The sequence below is a fragment of the Lithobates pipiens genome, unplaced genomic scaffold (assembly GCF_037356315.1).
Source record: "Lithobates pipiens isolate NorthernLeopardFrog02 unplaced genomic scaffold, aLitPip1_a1.2 Scaffold_13, whole genome shotgun sequence".
Classification (NCBI taxonomy): Eukaryota; Metazoa; Chordata; class Amphibia; order Anura; family Ranidae; genus Lithobates; species Lithobates pipiens.
Genome location: NW_027507718.1, coordinates 296,752,551 through 296,780,399, shown reverse-complemented (window position 1 = coordinate 296,780,399; position 27,849 = coordinate 296,752,551). Strand labels below are relative to the sequence as shown.

Genomic DNA, 27,849 nt, shown 5'->3' with positions numbered 1-27,849 from the left:
ATATTACCAATGCAATATCTTATACAACAATATTTTTGTAACTTATAAAACTGATTTCCTAGAACGCATCCTTAACTTTGTGGCCATGCGTGAAAGCAAATATAACCATACTGTTAAACCATAACAGAGGATAAATATACAGGAGGGAAAAGACATATTATATTACTACCAGGAACATCTGAAATTGTATACATTCTTACTACCAAACAAAAGTCAGTCTACATTTATATATTTTAGCCCTTAGTGAATGCAAGGGACACATCCCCACTAGAGTACCCCCAGGGACTTGAAGCACCAAACTCCATCTATACCGGACAACAGAAGAATCCTTGATGAAGAATATTAAAAATACCACCACTAAGAAAAAAACGTTTTTTGTACATCATACTTGCCTGCAATAGCCTTTTCTTTGAGTACATCATGGGACACAGAGTCAGGTTAATATTCATTACCTGCTGGGACGTCCCAGAGCAATAGCCTTGGGAGGGGAGGGAGACACCCTGCCAAACAATAGCCATCAGACCTTATATGGCAGCCCGCAGTACACTATGGCTGCTCGAACATCCACTTGATAAAATTTTGTGAACCTATGCACTGGAGACCAGGTAGCATCCTTACAAATCTGAGGCCACAGATACTTGATGGCGAAAAGCTTAGCAGGTTCCTACACCCCTGATAGAATGAGCTCTCACCCTAAAGGGTGGAACTTTAAATTTCAGACTGTAGGCCTGAATGACCAATTGACAGACCCAATTGGCAATGGAAGTTTTAGAAGCTGCCTGCCCCTTCTTGGGGTTTTTTTTTTTTTTTTTTTTAAACCAAAAGAACTCTGATCCTTGGATCCGACTGTTATGGTGAAAGACAAAGTACGGTTCCCTGTATGAAAGGGCTGCCAATTCTGCCACCCTTCTAGAGATGGTGGTAGCCATAAGGAAAGCTAGCTAGCATGACAGTAAGTCTAATGGAATTTCCTTAATAGGTTCATATGGTTGGTTCTGTAAACACAGGCAGCACCAAGTTCAAGTCCCAAGGACACAAAGGTGACCAAATGGGGGGAAGCAAGAGAGAGTTGCCCTTGCATAAAGGTTTGGATCAGTGAATGGGAGGCTAAAAGGCCTATGGAAGAATACCGATAGGGCCGAAACTTGACCTGTGATTGCACTGCAAATTTGATCTCCACAGCTGACTATAGAAAAGAGAATTCTCCCAATCACATTTCCGAGGATGCCATTTTCTGGCTTCACACCAAGCAATGTGAAAAGTCTTCCAGATCTTATGATAAATCTTCCTAGTGACAGCTTTTCCAGCATTCACTAGAGTTGACACCACTGGTCTTGAAATGCCACGGTCCTTTAACAATAGCCATGCCGTCAAATTTAAAGACTGTAAATTGGGGTGGAATATTGGACCTTGAGATGGTAGATCGGGGCAACATGGAAGCGTCCATGGGCCATCAGTCTCACAATCTCCGGGAACCAGGGCCTTCTGGGCCTGGCTGGTGCCATCAGAATGACTGGAGCCCCCTCTCTCCGAAACCTGCATAACAAATGTGGAAGGAGAGGAATCGGAGGGAAAAGCATAAACTAGGGATTATTGGCACCATGGAACTCAGAGCATCTGCTCCAATTGCCAGAGGATCTCTTGTTCAAGACAAGTAACTAACTTGTTGAACCTGGATGCCAGTAGGTTTACCTCTGGCCATTCCCAATGTTGGCAAATTTCCTGGAACACCTCTGGGGGTAGGGACTATTCCCCCGAGCAAATCTGCTGGCGGCTGAGATAATCTGCCCCTTATCTGACGCACCTGATCCTTCACAGCACAGATCCTTGTGGATGGCAAGAATACTTAGGATCAGACGTAAATACCTTAGACTTTGAGCTGGTCTCAAGGCTGACTTTCAGTATTTATGAGCCAGCCTAAGCTTTTCATATACCGCACTGTGTATATTATGCTCTGTTCTAGAGTCTGTACTGAGTGATCTCTGAGCAGGAGGTCGTCCTAACCGAGCACCAGGATCCCTTGAGCCCTTAAAAGACCCAGTATTGGTGCTAGGACCTTTGTGGACACCCAGAGAGCCGAAGCAAGCCCAAAGGGTAGAGCCACAAAACTGAAAATGATATTCCTCTACTGCAAAAAGTAGGAAACCTCTGATGAGGCTGAAAGATAGGTACATGTAAAATTTGTGCGTTATGTGATCCAATGGTGCCACCATCGATTTCGAAATTTGGTCAGCCAAGCCTTCAATTTCACCTCATGTTGCTACAGAAAAGAATTTGTGGCTGGGAATCTTTTCTTTCTGGGAATTTTCTTTTCTTGCACATGAGAATTTCTTCTTTTTTGATTACATTTCTTGCACGATTTTCAAAAATGTCCACCATGTCCAATTACTCAAATTTGATTGCAGCACGAAAATAAGCGGTTGCTGCAGCCTACTAATGGTTTGAAATACAAACGGAAATTCTTAGATAAGATTTTCGAAAGAAAATTCTGTAGAAATTCGACCCATGTATGGCCTGTCTAAGTACACGACCTGGTTAAGTCTATCCGGCCGTTTGACCTGATCCTTTAAGGACTGGCAAATACCAATTTCTGCAACAGCTGGCCGAATAGCTGAACTGGTCAAAGAAAAGCAAGCCATAATAATAATAATAACTCCAAATTATTTGTCAACAGGGTCTTTCAAGCCCTATGCGTTAACTACCGGACAAGTTGAGTTCTTGTTTAAAGGAAGAGACTGCTGCATCTACTGCTGGCATGCTCCATTTTTTTAACAAACTTTTCATCCATGGGATATAAAAGGAAAAAGCTTTTAGGGGGCAAAAAAAGTTCGGTCAGGATGTTCTCAATCAGCATACACCACCTGTTCCAACAGGGGATGCAGCGGGAAAGTCTGTGTGACCTGAAAAGGCCTCAGAGATCCCAAAGAGGACCAGGGGGGCTCAGTCACCTCTGCAAGAGGCACCTTAAAGACAGAATGAGCTATTTCAGTCAGAGTCAAAATCAAAAGCCTCTGCGACTGAGAGGCAGTCAGTCATCGACTGTATATCTTCTTGTCCAGATTGCTCGGAAGCAGACTCATCTGCCGGGCACTCCACCGAATTCTGAGCTTTAGGTTTGAGCTCTTCCCCATCCTCAACTCATTCCTGCTCCAGACTAGGAGATCTGTAATGTTTAGGGCTGAAACAAACTAATCGATTAATCGACAATAGATTATGAAATTAATCGATTACTATTTTCAAAAATCGATCAGCCAGTAACATAATGGGGTTAAAAAAAAAAAAAAAAAACTAAAATGAGCCCTTTATAGTAGAAAAAGACAAATAATCGCTACTGTAAATATTACTTTCACTGTTACTACAGTAAAAAAAACGAACCCAAGCAGTAGTGATTATCTGCTTTTTTCTACTATAAAGGGCTCATTTTCGTTTTTTTTTTAACCCCCATTATGTTACTAAACGTCTTAGACCTGGTTCACATCTATGTGTTTATTGGTGCTTTTTGCAGAAATGCACTACAGTTCATTTACATGGTTTCCTATGGGACACGTTCACATCTGAAAGGGTCAGGGACTTAACTCAAAATGGTGCTTTTTTGGTTCAATATACTTCAATGGAGAAGCTACAGAAAAGCATGTAATGCGTTTTTGCAGCAATTTCTGTTTTTTAATCTGCCCAAAGAATAGGCAAAAATGCAAACTGCAGTAAAATTCCATGCGCAAAAATCAAAACGCACAGAAAAAAGCACTGCAGAAACAGATCAAAAGCAAACTGCATAGGTGTGAACCGAGCCTTGTGCTGGCCACACCGATCAATTTTCAGATGAGAATATTCAGATGAAAAATCTTTGTACATTCGCTGAAAGAAAGAAAATTGTTTGAAATTTTCACTTGTTTTTAAAATGAATGTAGTTTCTGAAGGAAAACCACATACACTGTCTGAAAATTCCTTTGACTAAGCAGTTTTCTATTATTTACAAATTTTCCTGTCACTGTGGTTGAAAATGAACGTCAATTTGACCCACTTTTTTTTATTTATTTTTTTAAAGGTTACTAAACGATTAATCGAAACAATTCGGCCAACTAATCGATTATGAAAATAATAGTTAGTTGCAGCCCTAGTCACGTTTCCTGCCACCCTGTGGGATGGAGACAAACATGCCAGCAATCCTGTGCTCTAACCCAGATTATCCTTAGTAAAATGGTGAAGCAGTAGCGTTGACTGTAGGCACAATACCAGATAGGCGTAGCAGCTCAGATTCCTGAAGAACCAGAGGCTTCCAGGCAGATACAACACTAGGGATACGACTAGGTTCATCAGGAACTACTGATGACATAGGTGTGCCCTTCCCTGTGGTGTTAGTCCCACTCAGCTTTTGAAAGACATTAAATAGCCGCAAACAAAGAGTACTTGTGTGTATACTAAAACACTTCAGAAGGGAGACCTTTTAATAGGGCTCACCAAACCCCTATGCAACAATCCTGCTAAGCATCTTTAGCAACACCTGGTGACTCGTGATCTGGGTAAGGAAACACAAACCACTGCAAGTGTCTTTTTAGAGCTGCTCTGTGTCCAACACCTGCCTTCTGGAAGCAACAATTGCTTGGCCTACACAGCTTTATTAAACTGGGTGTGCGCCGGAATGTTGTATGCGTGCATGTGTGCAGTCCTGGCAAATGGGCGTGATGATTTGCGTACGCCGCAAATCTTCATGCGCCCAGATAAAGGCTATGGTGCATGTGCAGCAAAGCCGCGTGCGACATGGCTGCCAAACTGCTGAGCCCAGCAGCGCTCTTGCGAACACTCGTGCGCCATGGCGAACCAAAGCAAAATGACGCACCGTCATGAGCCATCATACAGGTAAAAAACAGCAGGAAACAAGAAAAAAAAAAAAAAAAAAAAAAATACATTTTGCAAACACCCACAGCTAGCCCAGAACTCACCCGTACAGGTTTCCAGCCCTTAGCTAGCTTGACTGAATAAAATAAAGGGGTTTCACTTACCCGTCCAGGCGCAGGGCCACTTGGAAACTAAGGGCCCAATCTTCACCCTTCACAGTGGGTTCCTGTCAATTGGACCTTCAAGGACTGGGGTACCCTTTCATGTTTATGGTCTACTCCCTTGGACCTGTACAGCAGCCTGCAGGAAATGCCTTAGCGCTGTAGTGTCCAGGATATCCACTCCACAAGGGTCCAGCGCTCGGAGGCCACATTACTAGCAAAACCTCACAGGATCTTGATTCTTCTTTGCAAGGCTCGGGTACCATTTATCTAAGCATAAAAGCCTGTGTCAAATGGATCCGATTGGTCAATCCCTCGATTCATTTTGGAACAGTTTTTTTTTAAAAACTACCGTACTTCCTGTATGGAAGTTTGTCTGAAGACCTGAAGAGTCTGAAGACCTTTGGTCTACCAGTGTCCATGTTGAAGTAATGATGTGTCTAATGATAAAGTATAACCCAGCAGGTAATGAATATTAGGTTTACCATTTCTCAATACAGACCATGCACTTTCACTGTCATTATTACGACATGCTTTATGTGGTTATTTGGTTACTGTTCTATGGGCAAGAGCACCAAGTTCTCTGCATTGAAGCCATACAAGGGGATGTTACTGCTTTTTAACAAATTGAATGCAAGGGTACATCATTTTTCTAAAACAATGTCAGTTACCTTTAAAGCACAAAATATACAGGCTTCTCCTAAACAAACATGTCCAGTCAGTCCACGTAAACTGCGTCGAAATATATCCAGCTGCCATAAAACCTGCAGAATAAACAGATTTCGAATTGAGATTTATTTGCAAAACAAAAATATGTCTGCAAAGAAGGTAAAACTTGACAGAGGAACATATTTAACAAAGGTAAGATCGCTGCTCATTGGTGTGTGTGTGTGTGTGTTGGAAGTGTCCGTTGCCTTTATATTCTAGGATAATTAGGCTATATATTGAACAATACACGCAATATGCTTCAGCCTGGCCAGTCAGCAATACACACAAATCATAGAACACTAAGGGCCGGTTCACACTGCAGGCGATGCGAGGCGACACCGACTTGCCTCGCCGCGACCTCAGCGGCAACTTGCAGATGACTTCTGTATAGAAGTCAATGCAAGTCGCCCCGAAGTCGCCCGAAAGTAGTACAGGAACCTTTTTTCTGAGTCGGAGCGACTCGAGTCGCTCCTCTCAGAACGGTTCCATTGTACAGAACGGGGGCGACTTGTAAGATAGCGGCGAGGCGAGTCGTGTCGCCTCGCATCGCCCACAGTGTGAACCGGCCCTAAAATGTAAAAATTTCCAACTGGAAACTGGCAGTCCACTGTTTAAAAAAAAAAAAAAATACACGTCCAGTCACTTTAAAACAAACAGGTTTATGCTTATACTGTACAATAAAAGATAGAGCAGCCAAACCCCCTCTTCTTGGGCCCCCACCAGTGCTCTTGGCATCTTCCCTCTGGCAAGTGCTCCCATAGAAAGCTACCTCCTATGGGGACACTCACAAGCCTCACTGTCTATCTACAAACAGTGGGACTCAGAAGCACCCCCTGCTTCGATTGACTGCAGTCTGTAAGACCAGTAAGTGAGGGGAGAGAGGAGCTGCTGACAGGCACAGCGCTGGATCAAATAAAGACTCGGGTAAGTAAAGGGGGATACTGATGCATAAACATTTAACTTAATGCAAGTGCATTAAAGTAAAAACAATTTAGGCTTTAGAACCACTTAAAAAAAAAAAAAGTTACAAATGAAACAATGAAAATAAACTATAGGAATCATTTTTATTATTTGGTGTGGAGATTATGGGGTTGATTTACTAAAGGCAAATAGACTGTGCACTTTGTAAGCGAAGTTACACTCCTCATTTCCCCAGCTCTGAATTTCCATTATCTAGTTATGTGCATTTATCGTTACACAGTTATGTGCATGGTCTTTACAAAGTGAAGCTTTACTATATTCACTAAGCTCTGGGAAAAGGAGTACAACTGCACTAGCAAAGTGTATAGTCTATGTGCCTTTAGTAAACCAACCCCTATGGATTCAAATCACACAGTAAAAGCCAATTAAAGTGTTACCAAACCCAGGACCCTGCATTCACTATACCTGGTCTCCCACAGAACTGCATTTTTTTGCAATTATAAACTGCTAAACACCTTTTCTCATCAGCAGTATATAGCAGTCTTGTGACTATCAGTGTCTGGTTAAAGCGGGAGTCCATCTTTTTTTTTTTAAAGCCAGCAGCTACAAATACTGCAGCTGCTGACTTTTAAAATAATGACACTTACCCGCCCAGCGCGCCCGCGATGTCGGCACCCGAAGCCGATCTCTCGATCGTCTCTCGGGTGCTGCCGCCGCCATCTGGGGTATGGGAATCAGGAAGTGGAGCCTTTCAGCTTCATTTCCCGGTTACCTACTGCGCATGCGCGAGTCGCGCTGCGCAATAAGGATGGTCCCCGCTGTCTCTGGGATCCATGTGTTTCCCAGCAGGCAGCGGGGGACCTTTGGAAAGGGGCGTACCTTCTGCAGAATCTACGCCGGAAGTGGGTGCAGATACCTGTACTTTATAGGTACCTGCACCCCCCTCCCCCCTGAAAGGTGCCAATTGTGGCGCCGGGGGGAGGGTTCCAATGAGCGGAAGGTCCACTTTAGGGTGGACCTCTGCTTTAAAGATTGTAGGATGAGTTTTCATTCTCCCCTGACTGTCCTATGAGGCTGCAGGACATCTGACCCTCTGTCTGGCCCTGTGCTGATCACATGCACCCTTCCAAGAACAAACAAAAAAAACTCTCTAGCAATACACACCAAACTGAGCATGATTGTGCAGACTGACTCCAAAGGCTCTGTCTTATCAGGAGATGGATTACAGACAGTGAAAGAAGGGGAGAATCAAAGAAGACTGGATCAAACAGCCTTTTTACACAATGCAGATGATTAACCCCTTAAAGCGGAGGTCCACCCTAAAGTGGACCTTCGCTCATCGGAACCCTCCCCCCCTCCGGCGCCACAATTGGCACCTTTCAGGGGGGAGGGGGGTGCAGATACCTGTACAGTACAGGTATTCTGCACCCACTTCCGGGATAGCTGTCTGCGGAAAGGGGCGTAGATTACGCCCCTTTCCGCAAGTGCCCGCCCCTTTCCGCAAGTGCCCCGCTGCCTGCTGGGAAACACACAGATCCCAGAGGCAACGGGGACCATCCTTATTGTGCAGCGCAATTCGCGCATGCGCAGTAGGGAATCGGGAAATGAAGCCGAAAGGAAGTGGAGCCCGATTCCCATACCCAAGATGGCGGCGGCAGCACCCGACAAGACGATCTAGAGATCGGCTTCGGGTGCCGACATCGCGGGCGCACTGGACAGGTAAGTGTCACTATTTTAAAAGTCAGCAGCTGCAGTATTTGTAGCTGCTGGCTTTTAAAAAAAAAAAAAAAACGCGGAGTCCCGGCGGACTCCCGCTTTACGTTCCACATTATATCAAGCACGCTATAAACAGACCGATTTTACTGTTGTGGTTTTAGTAACACTTTAAAGCATATGTAATGGGGAAAAATGCACTACAATACGTGGACATTTCCCAATGTTGTCTCTCTTTAAAAACACTGACATGTAGAAAATATCTGCTGATCCTACCACTCAGCATTGGTCAGCACCACTTCCTGTTGTCAGCCAACCAACACCTGTGTCTCTGCTGCACTGAAATCTAAAAAGAGTGTCAACAGTTCTCCTCTTAAATAGGTTAAAAGGTAAGTGGTGTTCTACAGTTCATCAGAATAGAGTTGGGCAGAGCTAACATTGAGTTTTCAGTGAAGCAAAGGTACTGTGTTGTCAGCTCAAACATAATGTCAGTTTTTCAGGCAGACCCTCCATCCAGTCTCCTCTATGGAGCAGCAGGTGTCAACGAACACACCCACCGACATCTGATCCTAACTACTAAAAGACGACGGATGAGGATCGGATCGAATGGCAGTCAGGTGTAAAACGGACAGACGATTAGTTTACATCCGACCGCCCATAGGAGGAGAATGGGCTGTGTTTGTTCTGCATCAGCAAAGCAGACAGACCAGCCATCATCCTGCTCAGTGGGGATCAGTGGACAGATTTCCCGCTGGGGCAGACAAACTAAAGAGCCTGCCCCATGTGGAAGGAGCCTTAAAAAGGTAAAAAAAAAAAATAGAATTGCTTTAAAAGTTCACTGGGCTTTCTGGTAGATTAACTAAGATTTTTGTACCTCCAGATATTTGAAAGCCACAAAACATGGTAAAATGTGCATGTACTGCAGTGATGTACAGAATTTTTATTTTAGCCTGCCCAGAAACACATTTTAACCACTTCCCGACCGCGCACAACGATGTACGTCGGCAGAATGGCACGGGCAGGCAAATTGGCGTAAAGGTACGTCCATTTGAAATTGCTGCCGTGCCATGGCGTGCGTGCCGCTGGTGGCGCGCGCCGGTCGGGACCCCCCTGAGTCCGGTCGTGCGTCCCGCGGGTTACCCGCGATCGTCTCACGGGGAGGCTGAATGGGGAGATGCGCAAGTAAACAGCATCTCTCTGTTCTGCCTAGCAACAAGTGACACTGATCTCTGCTTCCTGTGATTGGAGCAGAGATCAGTGTTCACTAACACAGCCACACCCCCCAGTTAGTAACACGCCCCTAGGACACACTTAACCCCTACACTGCCCACCCCTGGTTAACCCCTTCACTGTCATTTGTATAGCACTGATTGCTGTATAAATGACAACGGCCCCCAAAAATGTCCGATGTGCCACCATAATGTCGCAGTCACAAAAAAAATAATAATCGCTGATCGCCGCCATTACTAGTAAAAAAATAAAATACATTTTTTTTTTATTAAATAATGTCATAAAACTATCCCCTATTTTGTAAACGCTATAAATTTTGTGCAAACCAATAATCGCTTATTGCGATTTTTACCAAAAATATGTAGAAGAATACGTATCGGCCTAAACTGAAAGATTTTTTTATATATATATATATATATATATATATATATATATATATATATATATATATATATATATATATATATATATTTTTGGGGGATATTTATTATAGATTTTTTTGTTTATGGCGCAAAAAATAAAAACCGCAGGGGTGATCAAATACCACCAAAAGAAAGCTCTATTTGTGGGAGAAAAAAAAAACGGATGTCAATTTTGTTTGGGAGCCATGTCACACGACTGCAGAATTGTCAGTTAAAGCGACAGTGCCGAATCACAAAAAGTGGTCTGGCCTTAAGCCAGCAAAATGGTCCGGTCTGAAAGTGGTTAAACATAAAAAAAAAGAGACCTTCCCCTTAATGTAAGACGACAGGGTAGAATTTCTTTCAAAGAAAGCGATGGCACGGTATGTTGAAAATATAAAGTAAAAAGGCCAAAATGAAAATTGAGCAAAGCACGGTTTACCAACCATCTTACCTTCTAGGTTCATCTAATTATGGATTCTCAACATACTGATCTGCCTTCAGGAGGTTTTTCTTTCCTTGGGATCACGGATCCCCGAAACCCCTTTTCTCGGGTTTGATTTGTTTCAATTCACTTTGTTGCCAATGATGGAAGATTAACTGCTCTGTTACTTTTTTTTGCCATCAGGGTGAGACTCGCAATGTTGTTTTCTATTACCTTCTGTTAGTACCGATTATCTATATAAAAAGGTTGGCTATGGAGTCTTGTCTGTTAACACCACTGATGAAGCAGCACAGTGGAATCCCACGTTTCTCAACAGTATGAGTCCACCTTGCTCCTCATTATCCTCTGGCTGCGGCCGAGGACCCCTGAGACGCTGTTGCTACTCACGCCTACACGTTATTAGGTTTACTTTTTTTTTTTTAGACCAACCCAGCCTTTTTGCTATTTCGCAGCTACAGAGCTTCAAACTTTTTTTTTTCTGTTATTATGGGGAGGGGGGGGGGGGGTTCTCCTCTTTTTTTTCCTTTTACCTTTGCCATTTCGCTAAGGTCTTCCACAGTACAGTATGGTATGTTGATTAAAGGCTATTAGCCTATAATCCCACTGTTGGGAGGCTAACTGTTCCACTAGATGTACATTGGCTAAATTTTACTACCTTGGTATGGCTCTGAAGCTGTTATAATACAATTTGAAAGGCTTGAACGCCATCAAAAAATGGTGGCTGGCTTTGAAGTTCAGGGCTACCACACTACCACATCGTCTAATGTGAATCAATTGTGCCCTTTTGGTCCATGGTGATGTCTCTCCTTCAGTGTATATTTGAGCTTCCTCTCCCGCTGGATCCATTACAGTACCTTCCGGGTCTCCCCTTCCCTGGACTAGGGAAAGCTTTGAACAAAATTAGCCTCCTATATCTTAAGGCCGCCAAGCGAGTACTCCCCATCTGTTGGTTGTCTCTCCCCCCCCCCCCATCTCAGGATCGATTTTTACAGATTGTCGAGGAATTACATACAATGGAACACGGCAGGCCAGGTAGATGATGCAGTGGACAGATTCGATAAAGTTTGGGATTTGAGGGACAAATCTGAGCATGGCACCACACCCCTAAACCCCACATGTCAACTCATCTTCTCAGTCCCTTATCTTCAGATTTAAACTACTTCTTGGTTATAGCTCTCTGATCATACCTCCCTTGTATACACTTTTATTTTGTTATACACTCTGTACTAGATCTACAATTGATTCTTTTGAATATATACATATTTTTTTTATTATCTCACACACAAACTGCTGCTTTCCTTTAGTTCAGTGGCAGTTTCAAAAACAACTGGCAGCAAGTCCTGGGGTGGGTCTGCTGGCCCAGATGGCTTTCAGTCCTCTGTGACCTGAACCACCCTTCTCCCATGGAAAAAAAAAAAAGGAAATTCAGGAATAAAATAATCTGTACCACCAAGTACAATTTAGGCTCCATGCACACCGAAGCTCAAAAAAAGCTTTTTCTGGACACCACATTGCTGGCAGAAAACGCTGGTTGAAAAACGTGCTTCTAACAACGTTTTGTACTAGCGTTTATGGGTGTTTTTAATAAAAATACACAGAGGACACTCCAAAAATCCCACAGTGCGTTCCAAACTCCCACAATGCGTTGAAAAAATGGTGAAAAACACCACTTTGAACGGAAATTTCTGGCGTTCAGAAAAAAGCCCATAAACTCCACTGCTCATTAAAGCTAAAAAAAAAAATGTCCATGTGTGCATGGACACATAGGCTAACAGAGTGGAGTTTATGGGCTTTTAAAAAAAAAAAACACCCAAACTCCAATAAACTGCAGTTTATGAGCTCCAGTGTGCATGGAGCTTGAATCTTCCATCACATACCTTGTCCTTGTTCATTTGTAAACATTTTTAGATCTTTTTTATTTTTAGCATAAATCGGCTTTTTTCATTTTTTTTTTTTCTCATGCGTGCATTGTGATACAAGGTCAAAAGGGAATCAGGTCTTTCTAAACTGAAAGGAAAACCTTTATTATGGCATTTATCTTCCTGCTCTACCTATTTAAAAGTCACGTTAAGGACCCCGTTCACACAGTGCAATGACTGGCACTTTTCTGCACTGAAAGAATGCCAATCAATGCTAAAACACATAAAACGCAATTGTTTTCCTGAGCTATGATAAAATCCAGACATGCTGCATTTTATCACAACGCATAGGAAAGGCACTGCATGTCACCACACAGCAGCACAACACACAGTGTTGCTGTGTAGTGACATGAATGAAGGGCCATTTTATGCACTTCAAATAAAGTTGGCAAAAAAATAAATAAATGGAAAGACTGCAACACGCATCACACTGCCCCCTCATCATTGACAGCTGCCCGCAAACTAAACTGCTCTGGTTGAATGTACAGGCAGCGTGGGCCCTTAAAGTCATTGTAAAGGCACAAGGTTTTTTAGCTTCATCCAATCTATGCATGAAGGTTTTAAAAAAAAAAAAAAAAACACCCCCTTCTGTGTGCAGCAGCCCCCCCCCCATACTCACCTCAGCCCCTTCTCGATCCAGCAAGGTCCACAAAAGCCTGGCCTCTCCAGGGACTCACACTCCCGATTGGCTTTGGGCAGCAGAAGGAGCCAGTAGCTCCCTGTTAATCACAGCCAGTGAGCCAATCAGGAGACAGAAGGGGCAGGGCCGAGCTGCGGCTCCGTGTCGGGTGCGTGCCTGCTTGGGTGCCCCCAGTGTAACTGCTTGCTGTGGGGGAACCCAGCAGGGGGGGGGATGAGCCAGGAGCACCGGTGTGGGATGTGAGAATAGAAGGATTCAGGCTGCTCTGTGCAAAACCATGGCACAGACCAGGCAAGTATAACCCGTTTGACGTTTAAAAAAAAAAAAAAAAAACAATCGCTTTAGAGGTAACTTTATACTCAGAGATCTTTGATTATATTTTGAAGCTGGTTGCTGGAAGATGGGTATCTTATCGTATGGTCATGGCTTCCACATAACTCCAGAAGAATTTACACAGGGTTCAGACACTCCTGGACTGTGGGAAAGCCACAGTATAAAACACTAGAGACAACAGCGCTCCATTTAAAGGCCAAGTTTCCCTTTTGAATAAAATTTACGATGCAGCAAAAGGGCCCAAGTAGATTAAACACTGTGCAGCTTAGAAAAAAACTTTTAGTTTAAAAATTCCATACCTGTAGGCTATGAGCAGCACCCCTAAAGACTGGTTGAAAAACTCAGCTCGTCTCACCATCACAGGAAAAAGCGCTCTCCCTTGTTCAAAACCCATGCATGTGCAGGGTGCTCTCATGAAGAACCTAGATGAAGAGTGTTGACCCCGTCTCCCAGTCTCCGTTGTGTAATAAAATAAAAGACTAATAAAGAGACTCAGAGACTTGGGCTACTAGCCTACAGATGAATAATGATTTTAATAAATATATAGCAGAATTAACTTTGGTGAATAAGGATTGCTAGGACCAGTGATTCTCAACCAGGGTCCCGTGGAAACCTAGGGTTCCTCGGAGTTCCTTCAGCATTGGGCAATTTCTGCCTCTCAGATAAGTTCCCACTGTTCCCAAGATCCCATTTATCTTTTTAGCCATCTGTAAGGAGGTAATTCTTCCCAATGACCACAAGTGTAAGGACCATTCTTCCCAGTGACCATCACACTAATGTATCATGAACTGTAGATTTGTCATTTTTAGCAGGGGTTCCCTGAGACCGGAGAACCATTTCAAGGGTTCCTCTTTGTTGAAAAGGTTGAGAAAGGCTGGCTTGGACCTTGAAGAAGGGGGACACGTGCCCGAAAGCTTGTCCTGAAGAATTATATGTGCATATAAAAAAAGCATCTTGGACTGTACCCAATTGTTTTTTTGCAAGTGCACTAATAAGGCTACAATCACCTCAAGCAATAAATACCTAGCTGGATTCGATTATTTGTCTTTAGCTCTAGCAGTACCTTGGTTCTAAAAAAAAAAAAAAAAAAAAAGTTCTCAAAGTCCCCATAAAACCATAAATACAGAAGGGCCTGTAACAAAAGGTTTAGGAAAACACTAAACACTTTCTACTTTAATCTCATAAAGGAAAAAGGAAATGTATTATGAAGTCAATAAGAGTTCAAAACCATTTCCTTCCTTGGCTTAAAGGTCCTAAGGTTTAGTGCCTTTAATCAGCAATTCAGTTTGTGTGGTAAAGATACATTTTTGTGCAAGACAACAAGAAACCTTTCAACACCTAACCTAAAATGTACAAGGAAAAACCTACTACACTACTTTCAGTAACAGAGAAGATCTGTCAATTCCAATAATCTACCTAAAAATATGTTTTTATATATATATATATTTATATATTTATTTGCTGATGCTGCCAGTAAAACTATGCCAACAATTACAAACTAACATAGCTATCATAGAGCAAGTGAGATCAGAAAAACTTTGATCAAAATCTTTGGCTGGTGCAGGCCACAGAAAAATCTTAGCAGCTTCCCAATCAGCTTTACACTTTTTTCCTCTTTTCAGATGATCCAGTTACACACACCCGCCCCCCCCCCCCCCCCCCCCTTCGCACATTGTGTTACCGTTAGTTGAGCTTAAAGATATAGCTACATAGCAAATTTTGGTGACAGTTTTAAAATTGTTAGTGAATAATCACAAGATGGACAGTTACAAGGCAGCTGTATGGCCTTATAACAGCAAAAGAGGTAGAAAACCTTTTGACTTTAAAACCACCTCAGAGGACCTGCCATGGAAACTGAAACCCTAACCCCGAACTTAATGAATCTTCGACTTTATAGAAACTATAAAAGGGCTTGGATCAAAATATATATCCCACACACACAGATTTCAGAAAAAGGGGTCACTGAGAACTGCATTTTAGAAACAGTAAACCCAAACAGTTGAAGCATGTTTTTACTGCCGTGCAATGTGGCATTTACAGCCCTCCCCCTGTAAATGACACCACTTACCTGAAGCAAGCATGCTGATCAGGAATTCTGACTTGACTGATCTGCATGCTTTTCAAGATCAGTGACTCAAGGTATTGAAGCCAAAGACAGGGAATTAGTGTTCCCTGCAGCAATGGCGCCCACTGAATTCCTCCTAGATGTTTTCTTCAAAAAATGTATTAACCCCAGCAATAAGATTTTTTTTTTCATGAACACTAATGCCCTCCAATGACAATGGATTCTCTCCAGAACAGATTTTTTTTGTGGAACCTAACACTTTAACAACCATTTGGCATATGATCAATTTACACAGAAAATGTATTTCTAGCATGACATGTCATTGCTGCCATTGTTGCAATTATGTTAAAAAAAAAAAATCACTTGCATGACTAGAGAAAAAGGAACTGGTTTGCACCAGCTGCAAACCATGAAAGAAGTAGCAGCGCTGAATTGCTATGCAGCTCTCGGTATTTTTTCTGGATGGGTTATTTTGTGAAGTATCTTTAATGTTTAAAAAAAAAGAAAAAAAGTAAACGGTACATTTTACACTTTAGAAAAATTTGCCAAACACGAGTATGTGAAAAACTTGGAGAATACACCATGTACAACAGGGATATGCAATTAACGGACTTCCAGCTGTTGCAGAACTACAAGTCCCATGAGGCATAGCAAGACTGATAGCCACAAGAATGACAGGCAGAGGCATTATGGGACTTGTAGTTTTGCAACAGCTGGAGGTGTGCTAATTGCATATCTCTGACATACAACATATTCTGCAATATATGTCAATGGGCTAAATTACTGCAGCTGTGGCTCCCGGGCACTGACAGGTGAATTTTACCCTATATGGCCATGTGCAAGAGACCCAAGGGCCACGGAACACCTAAATCCACATTTTGCAGCCCATTCATTTGAATCAGCTGCAAATCACACATGAGCATAGAAAAACTAGCACATGCACTACTTTACAAAAACACTGCTACGCAATCTGGTCCCAGCAAACAAACTGCATTTGGGGTGCAGATAAAATTAGACTGGCACCCGTAGCAGATCCTAAGGGCAGGTTGGGAAACACGCATATAACGTACCTTTCCTTACTTCTTTCTGGTGTGAATTGACCCTTAAAGTGATTGTAAAGTCTTGTTTTAAAAACATAAATGAGAAAAAATAAACATGTTATACTTACCTCCTCTATGCAGTTGGTTTTGCACAGAGCAGCCTGGAGCCCCCTCTTCGCTGCTCCAGCTTGCTAGGGGGGTACCCGAGCTGAGTCACAGGTCCATGTGTACATTCCGACACGGAGCCCCAACCCCTCTCTCCCCTGATTGGCTAACTGAATTTCATTGACAGCCGCAGGAGCCAATGGCACCACTGCTGTGTCTTAGCTAATCAGGAGGAGAGTCCCAGACAACTAAGACACTCATGGACATCGCCGGAGAGAGATGGGGCTCAGATAAGTAATGAGGGGGTGCAGGGAAGCCTGCTACACACAGAAGGTTTTTTACCTTGATGCATATAATGCATTAAAAGGGGTTGTAAACCCTAGTGTTTTTTTCATCTTAAAGAGGAGTTCCCCAAAAAATAAAAATAAAAACCCCATTTAAAAAAGTCAGCAGCTACAAATACTGCAGCTGCTGACTTAATAATAATTGGACACTTTCTTGACCCAGGGTCCAGAGATGCGGGGGGGGCATTCCCCCCTCCGCTCGGCGCCACCGGCATTCTAACTGTGGGCACCAGACGGGGGCTGCACAGCCGGGTACCCACTGCACATGCGTGAGCGGCGCCGCGATTGGCCGTGCAGTCATCTGGGACCAGTCACGTGTCCCAGATGATTGACAGGAGGGTGGGGGCAGAGCTGAGCCCTTTCTGCACCGAAGGGAAGCGACGTCAAGAGCCCAGGCACTGAAAGAGACAGACTACGAGGGACCCCCTAGCAACAGGCATTTAGAGGCAAATTTAAAAAAAAATAAAAAATTTCCAATTTTTTTTTTTTTTATATTTCTTTATTTTATGTGCAACACCACTTTAAAGTGGTTGTAAACCCTTGTTTACAACTTTATGTTACAGGTAAGTCTATATTAAGGCTTACCCGCAGCTAACAAGGATATCTCCTAAACACTTTAAGACAACTGAAGCAATGGCACTATATAACATTACATGAGCCCTGGAATTTCCAACGGCGAGAACACACTGTGCATCTCTCCGGGGTTCACGGCACTTGATTGGATAGATTGATAGTAGAGCAGGCATTGGCTCCTGCTGCTGTCAATCAAATCCAATGATGCGGGCATCGGGTCTGAGTTCGGCATTCGTGTCTATGGGCGCAAATGCTGGACTCATGAGCGCGCCCTCAAGGTAAACCCCCTCGGGAGAGAGCTACTTCTAGGGGGTTATCTGATGTGGGGAGGAGCTGCGAGAGCTGCCAGGGGACCCCAAAAATCGAGGATCAGGGCCACTCTGCAAAACGAGCTGCTCAGTGGAGGCAAGCATTTTTTTTAACAAAACAAAGCTTTACAAACACTTTAAGATGAAAACCCTGTCTTTACAATCCCTTTAAACACAACAAATGCCTATTTCTCTCCTTTACCATGAGTTTTTAGTATGATGGGCCCCAATACTGAATTCTACAACTACTAGTTACCACCGACACAGCAAATTAAGGCCTGGCTCACACCAAAAACACAGTGCCAGAAAGACTCAATCCCTGTATGTCCCCGCACCATGCCCAAAATGCAAACACCAGATCACCTAGTACAGCCGTACCATGTGATTTGGTGTGGCATATTTTTGAAAAGTAGTGTATGCACCATTTTCTTTTTTTTTTTCTATTTTAGAGCAATTTGCAGCCCATTCAAATAAAAAAATATATATATACCTCACAGGAATTGCACAGAAACGTGTTCCTGTGCAATTCAGATGTGAACAGGCCCCTAAGGGTATAGAAATAAATCAATCCTTAGGCCGGCCATACAAGGTGAAAATTTCTTTCCCACAAACACGGTTACAGGAAAGAAATTTCCCTCATTAACCACTTTCAGACCGGACCAATTTGCTGGTCAAAGACCAGACCACTTTTTGCGATTCGGCACTGCGTCGCTTTAACTGACAATTGCGCGGTCGTGCGACGTGGCTCTCAAACAAAATTAACGTCCTTTTTTTCCCACAAATAGAGCTTTCTTTTGGTGGTATTTGATCACCCCTGCGGTTTTTATTTTTTGCGCTATAAACAAAAATAGAGGCATTATTTTTTACTTTTTGTTATAATAAATATCCCCCAAAAATATATAAAAAAAACAATTTTTTTCCCTCAATTTAGGCCAATACGTATTCGTCTACATATTTTTGGTAAAAAAAAAAATCGCAATAAGCGATTATTGATTGGTTTGCGCAAAAGTTATAGCGTTTACAAAATAGGGATAGTTTTATAGCATTTTTATTAATAATTTTTTATTATTTTTTTTTTTACTAGTAATGGCGGCGATCTGCGATTTTTATTGTGACTGCGACATTGTCGGGGACCCATCGGACATTTTTGACACATTTTTGGGACCATTGTCATTTATACAGTAATCACTGCTATATAAATGCAGTGATTCCTGTGTAAATGACACTGGCAGTGAAAGGGTTAACCAGTGGGTGGCAGTGTAGGGGTTAAGTGTTCCTAGGGGAGTGTTACTAACTGTGGGGGGGGTTGGGCTTTCATTTAGTGTACACTGATCTCTGCTCCAATCACATGGAGCAGAGATCAGCGTCACTAGTTGCTAGGCAGAATGAGAAAATGTTGTTTTATACAGCATTTCCTCACTTCCGCCGCTCCGTGAGACGATCGCGGGGATGCCCGCGGCGATCGAGTCCGCGGGTCCCGCGACCGGACTCACGGGGGTCCCGACCAGCGCAGGAGCGCGCCGCCGGCGGCGCGCTCCCGATGGCACGGCGGCAACGAATATTGGACGTACATGTACGCCAATATGCCTGCCCGTGCCATGCTGTCGACGTACATAGTCGTGCGCTGGTCGGGAAGTGGTTAACATAACAATTCCCCCTCCCTCATTAACAGACAGAGTGAAAGCCCTCCTTGCCAGGAGAAGACAGCGATTACAATCACAAGAGCATCTGGCAGGCTGGTTGTACCAAAGTTGATCGATCTACCAACTTGGTACATTCAGCCTGCCCATTAACGCTTTGTACCATATGGCTGGCCTTATTCAGACCCAGATATTAAAAGTAACCTCAGTATTTTCTTACAATCATTTTGAACAATTGTGGCTTGCTGCTGAATCTAGAGGTCTAATCTGGACAGGACAAACTATGAGTCGGATGGAACAAGCACGCCCTTCACTATTTAGGTAATGATTTTATTTCAGCTGTGGTGTACACTCACATGGATTTCTAGCCATAACAACTGCTCAGGGGAAACTACTAGCTCAATAGTATTAATCATAAATATGCACGACATACAAAAACATTCATGTGAAAGACCTGGTTAAAGCTTAACCACTTCTGGACCAAGCCTATTTTTGACACTTGTTCCTTACAAGTTAAAATCAGTATTTTCTGCTAGAAAATGACTTAGAACCCCTAAACATTATAGATATATTTTTACCCTAGAGCAGGTAGGGACCCGAGGTTCCCTGCCCTAGAGAATAACATGCCGGTCACTGCAATATTTTATGTTACACGATATGGGCGCAGCGGTCTTTCAAACATGATTTTTTGGAATAAAAAAAAAAAAAAACGCAGAGTAAATTGATACCCAACATGTTATGCTTAAAAATTGCACACACTCGTGGAATGGCATTAAGCTTCAGTACTTCAAATTACCATAGGCGCCGTTTCAATTTTTTTTAATGGTTACTTGTTTAGAGTTAGAGGTCTTTTGCTAGAATTAGTGCTCCTGCTCTAACAATTACGGCAATACCTCACACTTGTGATTTGCAAAACCACTGCACAGAGCACTTAAAGTCTAAGTTCACCTTTACAGAAAAATCTGTAAAGTATACTTACACAGGTGCCCCTCCACGCCCATACAATACTTTAGAAACATTGTAACACAAAACTCCTGGCATATGCATAACACAATGAGTTCACATTAAATGCACCATATTTCTGATTAATTCGGCCCAACGTGCATCCATAAATAACATCGTGCGTACACGCAAAGTCCATGCAAAAAACTCCCTTGTTTGAATTTGCACACTCTGTTAGGGAACACAAGCTGAATATCATAAATACCCGATGGCAGAACCCAGCATACAATTAATAAATGAAGACATTTGGGGAACTCTGCTATACACTGTATAACACATGGAATTAGATCTGACAGCGACCAGACATAACATGACACAAGGATATGCAGAACAAGGGTTCACCACTGACTGACATACTGCAGATGATTTAAGACCAATGAAGCAAGAAGTACAACTATTGTCCAGTAGGAATTCACCTTTCTAGCAGAGAGAAAAATAAAATAAAATAAAAAAATATTATAAACTTTAACTGCTATGAACAATTTTTTTTTTTTTTTTAATCCAGTTATCAAGATTGCTGACGTAAGGCTCATTTTACAAGGCTTTAGTATCTTTATCAAAGTATCTTCTTTAGCCACATGACTGTAAATATCACTGGACTCATCTTAAAGTGATTGTAAAGTCTCACTTTAAATAAAATAACAAACATGTTATACTTACCTCCTCTGTGCAGTTGGTTTTGCACAGAGCAGCCAGGATCCTCCCCTTCTCAGGTAATTCTTCCCTGCTCCTGGCCCTCTCTCCTGACGAGTGACCCCCCCCATAGACCGACAGCTTGCTAAGGGGCACCCAAGCCGAGCTGCAGCCCTCACATGCAGCTGCCGCTCGGCTCCGCCCCCTCTCACGATTGGAGAACTGGCAGCCATGGAAACCAATCAGGAGGAGAGTCATGGACATCGCTGACTAGAGAAGGGGCTTAGGGGTGCTGGGCAGCCTGCTACACAGAAGTTTTTTCATCTTAAAAAGGGATTGTAAAGTGATTTTTTTTGTTAAATAACAAACATGTTATACTTACCTCCACTGTGCAGCTCGTTTTGCGAGTGGCCCCGAACCTGCTCTTCTGAGGTCCCTCGGCGGCTGTCTCTGCTTCTTCCCGCAGGTGCGTCTCACGTTCATGCAAGCTCCCTCGCATGGTGAGAAGCATCTGCGGGCGCGCTCCCGTAATACAGCGAGCGGCTATAGCCGCCGGCTGTATCACACGGACCCGCCCCCCCGGCGCTCCGCGTCAGTGGATGTGATTGACAGCAGCGCGAGCCAATGGCTGCGTTGCTTTCCATCCATCCACTCCAGCCAATCAGCGGCCAGGCTGAACGGTGGAAAGGACGACGGGGGCGAGTGCGGGATTTTCGAGGGGTGAGGCAAGTAAAACAGGGGGTGCTGGGGAGCACATGCACTGTCAGATGTTTTTTCACCTTAATGCATAGAATGCATTAAGGTGAAAAAACATTTACCTTTACAACCCCTTTAAGGCACAGAATGCACAGTGGGAAGAATGTACCCTCACAATACTGTTAATTGAGGAAATTCCCCTTACATTGGTAGTCAAATTTACTCATTACAGCGTTAAACAGGGAGTTTACTACCACTTTAACCACTTCAATACATGGCACTACTTTACCCCTTTCTGCCCAGACCAATATTCATCTTTCAGCACTGTCGCACTTTGAAGGAAAATTGTGCGGTCATGCTACACTGTACCGAAACAAATCTTTTATCATTTTGTTCCCACAAACAGAGCTCTCTTTTCGTGGTATTTAATCATTGCTTGGATTTTTATTTTTTGCGCAAAAAAAAAAAGACTGAAAAAAATAAATAAACTTCTTTGTTTCAGTTATAAAATGTTGTAAATAAGTAAGTCTCCTTCACTGATAAGGCAGCAATGAGGTGGCACTGATGAGGAGACATCTGGCATGCATTTGTGGTTGCCACTGACTGTCACCATTTCTGGGCACTGATTGGTATGTTTTAGGGCACTGTGTGGCATCCTTGGTGGCCATGGGGGGCATACCTGGTCATCCATGTGTGTTGGCCATCCCTGGTAGTTCTGGCGGCATTCCTGGTGGCCCAGAGTGGACATCTGCAGGGGGGGCTGCGCTGATAAAAACTCAGCGCAGACCCCATCAGGAGAGCCGCCAATCCACTGACATGCGCCGGCTGTTATCCTGAAAGACATCGTATGACGTCCAATCAGGACAACTGAACAACCTCCCAGCCATCATTTTATAGGCTGGACGGGAAGTGGTTAAACTTACACCCCTACAGGTAAGCTTATAATAAGTTAGAGGTCGACCGATATGGGTTTTTCTCTGGCCGATGCCGATATTAAGAAATCATGGCGGCCGATGTATGATGCCGATTTTTTTGGGCCGATATGTTAGGCCGATTTTTTTTTTTGGATATTAGTTTTTTGCAGAAGCTACGCCCCTTTCCGCAGAAACTATGCCCCTTTCCGAAGGTCCCCCGCTGCCTCCTGGGAAACACATGGATCCCAGAGACAGCGGGGACCATCCTTATTGCGCAGCGCGACTCGCGCATGCGCAGTAGGGAACCGGGAAATGAAGCCGCAAGGCTCCACTTCCTGATTCCCATACCCAAGATGGCTTCGGATGCCGACATCGCGGGCGCGCTGGGCGGGTAAGTGTCATTATTTTGAAAGTCAGCAGCTGCAGTATTTGTAGCTGCTGGCTTTAAAAAAAAAAAAAAAACGGTGGAATCCCGCTTTAATTAAAAAACGGCAAATATCAGCCGATATATCGGTCGACCTCTATAATAAGTCTTACCTGTAAGTACCATTAAGATATCTTAACTTGCATCGTTTAACAGATATTCACATGAGCTCCAGTCAATGACATAAAAAAACATGAAAGTTGACCGCACACCAAGCTATTGACGCGTTTCACTAATCAAATCCGCTAATCTGATTATGATTAAAGTGGTTGTATGCTCACTTTTTTAACTTTTACCTACAGGAAAGCCTATAATAAGGCTTACCTGTAGGTAAAAAAAATATCTCCTAAACCTGTACGGTTTAGGAGATATTCCCCTCGGTATGCGCCGCTGACTGCAGCGGCGCATGCGCACAAGGGGGTTCTCGTCGTGAAAATCCGGCAGCGGCCGACCGGCCGGACTGAAATCTCCAGCGCGCATGCGCGGGAGTGACGATATCGCGGCTCCGGCCACTCACAGCGCCGGAGCCGCGATACCCGGAAGAAACGCCGAGGGAGCATGTCAGCTCCCTCGGCGTGGATCGGGCCAGATGTCGGGGCCTCGTTCTAAGGTAAGTATTTCATAATGAGCTAGTATGCGATGCATACTAGCTCATTATGCCTTTTGCTTTGCAGGTTTAAAAAAAAGAAAAAAAAATTGCGGGTTTACTACCGCTTTAAGTGAACTGGATTCGTGAAACGCGTCAATCTCTGCTGTGTTTGCATTGATGTCATTCTGATGGATTTTTATCTTCAATAAAGTTACAATTATGCCTTCATACCTTGGAGTGCGGTCAAATTTTTCATGTTTCTTTAGCTATTTATCCAGACTGTGGACTGGACCTGCACCTGAAGGTGAGAGGCAGGGATTTCTCTCACCTGGAGAGGCACAGTCCTGTCTCCTTGTTGGATATCCAGCCAATGACATCACTGTGCATGTGCAGCGCCTTCTGCATTTAGGGAACACAGAGCGTGTCATTCAACGATGACTCCCGTGAGCATGCGAGGGGGTGACGCCACAGTGGCCCAGCCAAAAGAGCACGAACCCAGATGAAGACTGGGTGAACATAGAAGAGCTGGGAGTGGTGACAGCTCAGTGCCTGAGGGCTCTATTTAAAAAGGTATGTCTGTCATAATGTATAAAATAGGAAATTAAAAAGGCTCTACTAAAAATTGGACTTTTGAGTCACAATATGTTACAATAAAATAATAATTATTTACTTAGAATCAACACTCATAAAATGGTAATCGCCAATAGGTTAAATCAAAATTTCTTCAAAAGTCAATTTACAATACAAACACAGTATAAAATAGTGACAGAATTATAAAATAAATCAGGGAATACTGATTTCTTTATGACACCCCTTCCGCCTCCTGTGTGCGAGTTAAGCACACACAGGTAGAGTACATTAGACTGTCACTATTTTGTCTTTATATTGTAAATTGACTTTTGAAGAAATTTGATATAACCTATTGGAGATTACCATTTTATGATGGTTGATTTAAAAAAAAAAAAATTATTATTATAACATGTTGTGCCTCAAAAATCCCATTTTAGTAATTTCTCATTTCCCGATGCAGCACTTCCTTTTCTTTCAACCAACTTGGATAAGTTTGTCATAACGTGTTGGTGTGTGGGAATGGCATAAACTGCAGGAGGGGTCCATAATAAATAAAAATTGGTAAGTTTACTGCTGCTTTAAAAATGATCACTGAATTTAAGCCGTTCTTCCTGGAACCATGAAGGCACCCCCAGGTACCCCAGATCAAGAAATCCCCAACAACTTGTGGAGGAAGCCTGGAGGAGAAGGGTTGTCATAAGCATTGCTGTGGAGGAAAAAGATAACATTCATAACCAATACCTCCAGCTGTCCTTAGATCGGGACTTGAACTTATAAAGTATTTGGGCCATTTTTGGCAGCCTCCAAAACTTCCGTACATTGTTTATTCTGCTGGCAGACAAAACAGCTCGCGTCTCCTTGTGCAGGGCTAGCGTCCCATATTCGCACTGGCACAGCAGCCATTCATTTTACCCGACTGATCTACCTGTGGGAAACACAGAAAAAAAAAAAAACCTGGACCCTTCTTCTAAATTGAACCAGTAGGCACCATGTCATTTAGCACCACTAAAAACATGCTGTATTTTCAGATATGGGGGGTTTGCCATTAAAAATTAGCGGCACTTCTGCGTGTCTGCGAAAGAGCAGCACATTTTGGCAGTGGGTGGGTGCCCGGGCATAAAACACGTGTTCCTGGACCCGCATAAGGGGGTTGGGGTTTAGATTTACGCTGTACTTGTCCCAGCTCTTGGGCAGTGTCATGTGGCTAGTAGGCATCAGAAGGCTGCGTGAGAACCCATGGCTACTAGACCTCTGCCTAGTAACCCAAAACAACCAGATTTGTGCATAGCAACCAGACTCCTGTACTGCAACCCATAGCAATCTGACTTATCCATAGCAACTAATAGCAGCCAGCCTCCTGTGTAGTAACCTGTAGCAATCTGACCCATCCATAGAAACATGGCGGACTGCCTCCTGTGTAGTAACCCATAGCAACCAACACAGTAACCTGTAGCAATCTGACTCATCCATAGAACCATAGCAGCCTGCCTCCTGTGTAGTAACCCATAGCAACCAGACTCCTACACAGCAACCTGGTGCAATCCAACTTGTCCATAGCAAATCATAGAAACCAGGCTCCTGCACCGTAATCCAACTAACTCATCCACAGCAACCAGCCTCCTGCACCATAAACCGTAGCAACCTGACACACCCGCAGCAACCACACTCCTGCGCGGTAACCCGCAGCAACCACACTCCCACAGCAACCACACTTCTGCACGGTAACCCATAGGAGTAAAGATGGCTGTCCGCGGGGTGTATGGGGCGCTCACCTGCACGGCACTGTTGAGGAAGCAGCTGTTCTGTCCGGGCTCGTTGAAGAGGCCCTTAGTAGGAGCCAAGGAGAGTACGCTGCCCGGTTGGTAGACCTTCCCCAGGTTCCCCCCAGCCTGGCGGCGGAAAAGCTTCACCCAGGCCATCGTCTTCCGTCGGCGGAACAAGCGCTGGTCCTCGGCACAGGTGTGTGTGGTGCCGGGGGGGGTCACACTGGGTATGTCCGGGCTGTGTCCATCGTTCCCTGTACACGTGCCGCCTGTCCCCGGCTCCGCTCACTACACTGCCAGCACAGACGTGTGAGGAGAAGAGGCGGCGAGCGGGTGGTAGGAGGGGCCCGAGCCGCTCTCTCACTCCAGGAAAGCAAAGGAGGAGCTCCTCGTTCTTCAGTTCCGTCCAGACACAGTCGGTCTACCGCCGGCCACCGCTCCGTCTTCTGTCAGCCTTCCCTGCTTCCTCCAGTCGCTTCTGTGTCCCTCAGACTCACGTAGCACGTTACGCCACCCCGTTGTTGTTTTTTTTTTGTGTGTGTTTGTGTTTCTCCTTTTCCGGGAGCTCACCTGTACGTGACGTGGTGGGGAGGGGGATCTCTGTAGAGCCGCGGTCATTGGCCGGGGAGATGCAGGTAGTGGGCGGGGCCGGTAGATGAGCGTGCTGTGTGGAGTCAGACTGGTTGGAGAGGTGTTGTGGGCGGGGACATTCTGTGTGACCTCCTGATATGGCTGAGTGTGGCCAGAGCAGACTCATTACATAACATCTCCCGACGTGTCACCGCTACTTGTTGTTTTCTTATTATTGCTTGTGGCTTTTGGGTAGCAAAGAAAAACATTGGCTGCTGTAGTGAGTAATTCCTTATGTAATGAGATGAGGGTATCATGGCAGTAGGGAGCCTGGCTGGCAGGAACCTGGCTTGTCACTTGAAGTTGGCAGGACTCTCCCCAAGACCACATTTATACCTTAGTATTTCAGGAACCGCAGTAGAAACGCATGAAAAATGCCGCAAAATACACCTAGAACACAGTGCCCTGCAGGCATTCTTCCTCACCTGACTCCTGGGCATTATAGGAATGTTTATACCAGCTGGAATGCCAGCCAATGTCTTGCACCTGGGCACCCAAAGACTTCTTTATCTTTCACTTTACACTCTTATGATTAGGGTCCTTTCACATGGGGCGGACCCTGCCTGCAATCCACTTGCTCAGCATGGAATCTGTCTGCTAGTTCACACTGAGCAGGTGGATGGCTGGTCTGCGTCTGCTTCACTTATGCAGAGTGGATACAGACACAGCCCACTCTCCTCTATGGGTGGTGGGATGTAAACGCACCGCGTGTTCAGCTTACACCCACCTGCCATCCCATCTGCTGGACAGAAGGGGAACAGATCCATATCCATCTGTTTTTAGCAGACTAGATGTAGCCGGGTGTAAACGATCCCCATCCATCTGATTTTAGCGGATTGGATGTAGGTTGATGTAAACAATCCCCATCCATCTGATTTTAGCGGATTGGATGTAGGTGGATGTAAACGATCCCCATCCATCGGATTTTAGCGGATTGGATGTAAACGATCCCCATCAATCGGATTTTAGCAGATGTAAACAATCCCCATCCATGTGTGTTTAGCGGATTTGATGTAGGCAGATGCAAACAATTCCCATCCATCTGATTTTAGCAGATTGGATGTAGGCAGGTGTAAACGATCCCCATCCATCTGTTTTTAGCGGTTTGGATGTAAGCGGATGTTAACCATCCCCATCCATTTGTTTTTAGCAGATTGGATGTAGGCGGGTGTAAACGATCCCCATCCATTTGCTTTTAGCGGATTGGATGTAGGCGGGTGTAAATGATCCCCATCCATTTGTTTTT

At 44.1% G+C, this 27,849-nt stretch overlaps 1 protein-coding gene across 1 annotated transcript in view; it reads right to left on the bottom strand.

The window, feature by feature from the left end:
- USP53 (ubiquitin specific peptidase 53) overlaps positions 1-26,550 on the bottom strand; it is an 82,634-nt gene extending 56,084 nt beyond the window's left edge. The window contains exons 1-2 of the mRNA XM_077476821.1: positions 25,983-26,550; positions 5,669-5,761 (exon numbers count right to left, since the gene is read on the bottom strand). Coding sequence (XP_077332947.1) covers positions 5,669-5,761; positions 25,983-26,129 — 240 coding nt within the window. The 5' untranslated portion in view covers positions 26,130-26,550. The remainder of the gene's footprint in view (positions 1-5,668; positions 5,762-25,982) is intronic.
- Positions 26,551-27,849: the final 1,299 nt, after the last annotated feature.